The 7350-nt window shown below is 33.0% G+C and overlaps 1 protein-coding gene across 1 annotated transcript; it reads right to left on the reverse strand.

Annotated features, from left to right (window-relative positions):
- Positions 1-699: 699 nt before the first annotated feature.
- Positions 700-5539, reverse strand: LOC100247038 (glycine-rich RNA-binding protein 2, mitochondrial-like). Its single transcript, XM_002264859.5, has 5 exons — positions 5408-5539; positions 2692-2851; positions 2489-2557; positions 1174-1280; positions 700-1087 (listed from the first exon to the last, which is right to left on the reverse strand). The coding sequence occupies exons 2-5, from the start codon at positions 2825-2827 to the stop codon at positions 941-943; spliced, it is 459 nt and encodes a 152-aa protein (XP_002264895.1). The 5' UTR covers positions 2828-2851; positions 5408-5539; the 3' UTR covers positions 700-940.
- Positions 5540-7350: the final 1811 nt, after the last annotated feature.

Raw genomic sequence — 7350 nt, forward strand, 5'->3', positions numbered from 1 at the left:
CGTATGTGGACCTGGTTTATGCAGGTTGATAAACCAGTCTACAGGAAGCCAATCGACTGGGTACACAAACTTCCTGGAGGATATAAGATTCCTCAGTTCGCCTTATTTTCAGGAGAAGGAACACAATCAACTATGGAGCATGTTAGAAGATTCATATGTACTGCAGTGCAGGGAAATTGAACTAGATTTTGGATAACGGAATTGTTACTGGTTCAAGGCCTATGAAATTTAGGTCCAAATACAAATCAATCTCCAAAAAGCAAGGACACAGATGGAATTTTGAAAAGGAGCCACTAATTCTACTTCCAAAAACCAATTCCATGCAACAGGAGGTAGATAATTTATATGATACTTTCAAAACCATTTCTCAATCTGCTTCACCTTTTATAACATCAATTAGAAGTTATCATCCGAAAAAACAACTTTAGTACAAATGCAGAAATCGTTTTTTCACAAGACAACTTCAACATTGAATCTTCAAAAGACAACTTTCAATTGAATTCCTTAGATTTGAAAGTAATTTCAGAAGTGTCATATACTCTAATAAATATTTTTTAAAATTAATATATTTTTATAAAATCCCCTTAATAGGTTCTTCTCACACCAAACTCCAAAACATGCATTAGGAGCCCAAGTTTGCATGCAACCAGAAAAGAACAAATGAACCAATCTCACATCCAAAGTCGATGGGGGTTAGGGAAAGACTTTGTTTGGCAGACTTAAGACAATGTATTCATTGTCAAACATACATATCCCAATAGTTCAGCTCTTATGACAAAATTTGTGATTATCAAAGATGTACTAAAGATATGTGTTCAATTCCCTAAGCAGTTTGAAATTTTCATTTAAGAGATAGGAAACAAATCAAGCAAACTCAAACCTAAACAACTAAAAACTAGCCATAGCCACACTCCCATGGACAGAACTGCATAATATTTGCTTAGAACCCATCATTCCCTCCAGCTCCACCACCATAACCTCCATTCCCACGATAACCACCACCAAAACCGCCTCCAGAACCACCACTGCGAGGGCCTGGAGTTCTTTCATTAGCATAACTAACACGAATATTCCGACCATTTAGCTCCTGGAAATTCAAGAGAAAGTCAACATAAGATCATGGAGAAACTTGTGTGAAGAAACTTTTCAACTTCTACATTTTAATTTTTTAACCTGGCCATCCATAGCAGACAGTGCAGAACTGGCAGAATCGTCGCTGGTGAAGTTCACAAACCCAAATCCCCTAGACCTCCCAGTGTCTCTATCAGTAATAACCCTTGCTGTGTGCCAAAACAACAACTGAAAGTTTAAGCATCTAGACAACACCCAGCACAAAAGCAATGGTTTTAGAAAAAACAAGCTGGTGATAAACCAAGATTTGAAATAACTTCTATATAAAAACAAATAAATAAAAACAGCACAAGTTTACTCTTCCAATCAAGTAGAAGAACTTGAAACTTATTCATTTAAGCAACACAAACCAGTTCCTGAGTATAGCAAATTCCCTTTCTCCATGGGGGAAAACCACCAAAGAAAAAGGAATAAATAATTTGCTTCCTCTTTTATATTGTGTAATAATTCACCATAAAAAAATGTTCAAATGGCAACATAAAAGTGTGTGATTGTTTCACAATCCAGCTCCAATTATAATATCTTTCTGACATGCTCAAGTGTTTTGACCATTCCTTGAACATTCACTTAAAAGTGAACAGAAAAATTATCAAAACCAATCTGATCATTAGGATGCTTGACCACAAAGAGGGCCAACCAGAAGGTGAGATCCTAAAAACAATCCTTTAGGTTGGGGTATTCAGAAACAAAAGAACTCTAGAAGCTGAACTGGATTCAATCCAAATCCTTCGGTCATTAACATTTCCAATCATAACAAAAATCCAATTGATTTTCATCTGAAAATCAAAAAGGGTGTGGGACATCATAGATGAGTACTGGATCTAAGTGTTTGCATACTGGCCTCTTTTAGACACCCCAGCTTCTAAACAGATGGTCAGCTAGGTCTTCAAAGTTATACCAAAAAAGTTTTCATTTTAAAGTGAAATGGATCCCTTAATACACAATTCCAAAAATCAAAATTTTGGATTTATTAGGAAGTGATATGACTCTATGATATTTGCCTCTGTAAGCTCAACCAGAAGTTGCACCAATTTAAAGAGATCCTCTATTGACATTGACCAGGGCAAGGGCAAAGGTATTTGATGGATTTGATGGTTGGTAACACTTATTGATTTAGCAGCTGCAGTGTAAATTACAAATCACAGTCAAGAAGGTTGTATCATGCCATGAATCTCTTACCACAGAAGACGCTGATGTAACTTTGCAAAGGAAAAAAATTGCTATTTCTATGCTCTTTTTTCTAATAAAGTGGCATGTAAAAATCATACTTGTTAGACCTCAATATGATCATCAAATAATTTTTGGGCTTGCTTTGCATGCAAATATTAAACAGCAACAAACTCAGATTGAAACTCACCTTCAACCACATCACCAAAGCTTGAAAATGCATCCTTTAAAGACTGATCATCCGTTCCATATGAAAGACCTAATAAAAAGACCAAAAAATAAGTTTCACAACAATAAATAGAGCCAAAATTTGCAAATATTTGTGTGAATGAGTGTGCATGTGCATATTTCATGTGTGTACGTGTGTTATTTAGACATTGATCAAATAAAGACCTCCAATAAAGAGCTTTGCAGATGACATGCAACGAATAGAATTAAGCAATGCTCCCATGGATCCCTGCCCCTTTGATGCACTGTTCTGAGAAATACTCTGTCTCAAGAGGTTCCCAAATCTATTGCAAAATGCCATGTTGATTCTGAACTATTTTAGTTCCTGAAACACAAAAGCTTTTACCATGTAAGCATAAATGATCCACAATTCAGAAAATCTTAAGAAGCAAATGCCACTCAGAAATAAACTTCAAAACAGTAGGCAGGATAAATAGTGCTATTCAACTCACAAAAATAGCACCTTCCTGCAACAGAAATAGGCATAATTGACAACAAGTGCAGGGGTAGCTCCAAACAAGCAGCAAAAGTACAAATCTTGCACAAGAAAGAATTATTCAAGGCATGCTTTGGGGAGAAAAATCAAATAGCCCCATTCATTCTATATAATATTCTAAAGTACAATCTATTACCTAGAATGGGAAACATTACAGAAAATTTTGGATCTGTCAATCAAAATAGTGATTTTTCATTATGCAATCGCTTTTGGGAATCTTATCCAGAGAGAGAGAGAGAGAGAAGATGAAGAAGAAGAAGAAGAAAATGCTGTTATGAGATCATAAAAGGAAAGTATTACAATCATCAATATAATAGGTGTTGGTGGCACGCTTTTGGCAATCATCTAATTTACTACAATAAGTTTGCAAATAAAGTTAAGCTCAAAACAAGATGGGGTGATGGGGTTATTCAAGTGCCATGAAACACTCAAATGCATCTTTACATGATGTCCCATTTTACTTTCCCTTCCTAAAGGGCTTGTAACAACACGTCTATCAAGTTTAGTAACAAAATAAAAATTGATTCACCCAAGAAAAATAAAAACTACCCACACAAGCCAACCAATAAATGGAAAGTCTAGAGTAGCATTTCAAAACATTAAAATCTAAACCTCAAGTTTGTTACTAATACAATGTAACATCACCCAAGATTAACTAAGTAAATGGAACCAAACTACAATTACTTTTAGTACATTGAAAATACAACTGACTAATTGATACATGGAAAATACCCCTCGAGTAATAGACAAAAACAACATGAAAATAACATTTTTCAAATTTTCTATAGATATATATATGACTAAGTGGATGTTTGGTAAAACTATATACTTACTACTTAAAAACTTTTTTTTTTTTGATAAATACTTACTACTTAAAAACTTAAGTTGACTTTTAGTTAAATTGTTCTGAAGTTGTTAGCAAAATCTTATTACCTATTTTTTGCTCTAAGTATTAAAATTGTTTGATAAAGTTAACTTAAAATATATTCTAAATCATCAAATTGACACATTTACCCTCATTAATTTTAACTAACATTTATCTCAAAGGTTTTAACTCATACTTATTTTTATTAATTTTAAGCAATAATTTATTTATAAAACATTCATATTTAAAATATTGTAGATACATAAGATAACAATAAAATATTTATTGTAAAAAATGAGTCATGGATATGGAATCATAATTCTAAAATATCCTCTCACTAAATTTAAAAGTTAACCATTTCGACTTAATACTTAAAGTTAAAAGTAACTTTTAAGTTATAATATTAAATTATTTTACCAAATATGCTTAATCTACTTAATGACTTAAATTAAGTTATTAAGTAATTAAGTTGATTTACCAAGCACCCTCTAAGTAGAACTGTAAGCATCAAAATTTATGGAAGGAACTTCCACAAAACATACAAGTGGAATATATAGAATGAAGCAATTGAAACCACATTATATTACACCAATTCCAGCACAAGATATAACACACCCAACTGTGGTCATACTGTAAAATATTTTGGACAAATCCAAGAAAGGTTCTGACAACAGAATTAGAGAGATAAAACAACCTTAAAGAGAAAATGGAAAGGAATTCAGTTTTTTTTTTTCCTTTTTTTGATAGGTAATGAAGTATATATGTTAAAAGGAGGTGTCCAAAGAGCAACACAAAGTATACAATAAGTATACACCAACCACCAAAAGGCACAAACCAAGAAAAAAGAAGTGCTACAAAACAGGAATGGAACTCAATTTGTAGAAAGGAGATGAAAGAAACCAGATTTAATTTCCTTTTCCCTTCTTTCATATAGCTGCATACATAACTAAGAAAAATGAAATGATTTTTTCCATTTCCGATTTTCCCTGAGAACAATGATAAAAATACACTTCTGAATCTTAAAAATTTCACTATTTCAAACCTGAAGGAAAAACATCCAATCAACAGGCCTAACCAAACTATTGCACTGAACTGAGATACTCAAGACAAAAACAATATAAAAAAAACATATGGGCTATCTAATTTTCTTTTCCTTTCTTCAGTTTTCTTGGCAACCATATACAGGGTAGCAAAGAAAATGACAAAATGAAGAACTTAAGGTTCCTTGTAAAAGCCATTTAGAGCTTCGGCTCCAGTTGTTTGCTGAGAAAACGAAGGAATATAAAAGAAACCAATTTTTGTCAACCCAAGACTTTTATTCAGCAAACAAAACAATAAATGGAGGACCAAAAAAGAAGTTCCTCTTGTCCCTCGCCAACCAGAAAGAGATTTGAATGAAAAAGCAGGAAAACAAAAGGGCAAAAACATTAACAGATCTTTTCACTACATTAAAAACTCGGGAAAAATAAACATTAATACAGGCAAACAATAAGGTTGATAAGATACTTGTTTATTTTTACCTCTGATAAGGGTTTGGAATTAGGGTTTAAGGAGAAGGGGCAAGAACAATGAAGAGAGCAACTAGGGTTTAAGCCACGCCTCGCCGCACCGCTTGCCTGGTGCAAGTGAAAGCATTTCCTACTTTTATAGTGTCATGACTCATAATTGTTTCCAAGAATGTGAATTTGGCCCATTGGCCCATTGGCCCGAACGGAGCTAACTTTTTAAGTCTAAGCCTAGCCCTTGGACTAGCCCAATCCGACCCAAACAGTAAAGCCCAAAATAATTTATAAATATTATTTAATAAAATGTAAAAAATATCATAACTAGGAAGTGATTAGAACCCTTTTAAAGATGGAAAATTTGGCATAGCAAACAACTAAACCAAAGTTTTATATTATTTTTAGAAGCCCCACTAAGAGGGCCCAAGTCTAGCCCAACATAGCTCACTTACTTGCCCAATTGATTTTGGGTTTAGTTCATTTATGGAGCTCTCACTTATTTTTTACAATCTTTGTAATGTTATTTCTTTTGGACTTTGAGAGGCTACATGAGGATGGTACGATCTGAGGCTACATGGAGATTGAAGATGGTATTTACAACACAGATTTTATTAATAAGAAGAAAATTTTATATTGTTAATTTTATGTCATACTAAATTTTGAATGAATCATTGATGTACATGATTAAGAGTTCATTTGGCAGTAATTTTAGAAAATGTTTTTAATATTTCTAATACTTTAAATTTTTTATCATTCAAGTGTTAGAAATGCTAAAAATGTTTTTTATAATCACTCTCAAACGCACTCTGAATTTTGGATGATCAAAAGAACATAAGAAAAAGGGAAAAACTTAAGAATGTATAAATGTGATATAAGAAGTACAAAAATTAAACTTATTTTAGGGAAAGTGGGTTTCCATGTTGATATAGAAATATTAGGAAAATGGGAACTCAACTTTCCATATTTAAATATTAGAAAAATAGGGAAAGTGTTTCAAAATATTTAGAGTTTCATGCATGCTAATCTAATATGTTTTTGGGTTCCCATTTTACCCTCTTGCTTGCCAACTAAGTTTGTCAATGACCAAAAAAAAAGTTTCACTAAACTCATGGAGCCTAATCTATGTCTCTTCCGTCTCTTTCATTTTCTGAAACACAAAAATTTATGAACCATAAACTCTAATCTTTACCTCTTCTCTCACAAAATAAATAAATAAATAAATCTCAAACCTGTAACCCTAATCTTTGCTTGTTCTCTATCTCGCTTGTTTCCTCAAACCTACAACTCACTAACCGATAGAAATATTCTAACGACTCCTTAAATAGCTACCATTGACGAACTCCAATATTAATCACCATCAATGATCATTGATTTTTCCTTCTCCATTAGAAATTTCAAAACTTTCTTAAGTACTTTATTTCTCTCTAAGTTTTTTATTATTGATGCATTTGTTTTTATTTTTTTTTTCTCCTTAATATCTATGTTGTTGATTTTTTTACTTTTCCAAAAAGTAGAAGACATTTCACTTTTTTTTAAAGAAATTGATGAAGGAGTACACGACCATGCAGACAACGGAATTGGTCAAATATTCTACCTTTCCTCTTTTGTATTTTTCTCCACTCTCCATACTCTATCTGATTGTGGTTTTTGTTTCAGATTGTCGTCAATGTACAAAACCTAATGAGGTAATGAAGCCATATGTTCTAATAGTTACAAACAGTCGAAAAGATCAGGGCATACACAGCTCAAAATGTGTTCGGCCATGAGAATCTATGCGAAGAGCTAGAAGCAACAAAGGTAGTTGCAATAGTGATCTAAAAAGTTACTAAGGAAAGGGTCGATCTTCTAAGGAAGGCGAAACTATAAATTGGATCTCTTCAAGTGGAAATCCGCTAGTTGAAGTCAGATAATACCACCTTGGGGTTTTCCAAGGCTAAAGTTGAGGAGAAAAGTGTTCGACT

The sequence above is a fragment of the Vitis vinifera genome, chromosome 5 (genome assembly GCF_030704535.1).
Source record: "Vitis vinifera cultivar Pinot Noir 40024 chromosome 5, ASM3070453v1".
Classification (NCBI taxonomy): Eukaryota; Viridiplantae; Streptophyta; class Magnoliopsida; order Vitales; family Vitaceae; genus Vitis; species Vitis vinifera.

Bases quoted from the DNA above. Each gene is read 5' to 3' on its own strand.
- LOC100247038 (XM_002264859.5), bottom strand. From the start codon at position 2,827: ATGGCATTTTGCAATAGATTTGGGAACCTCTTGAGACAGAGTATTTCT. The intron at 2,558-2,691 runs GTCTTTATTTGA...TCTTTTTATTAG, and splicing joins TGCAAAGCTCTTTATTGGAG to GTCTTTCATATGGAACGGAT. The intron at 1,088-1,173 runs GTTAAAAAATTA...TTGAATTTCCAG, and splicing joins TGTCTGCTATGGATGGCCAG to GAGCTAAATGGTCGGAATAT.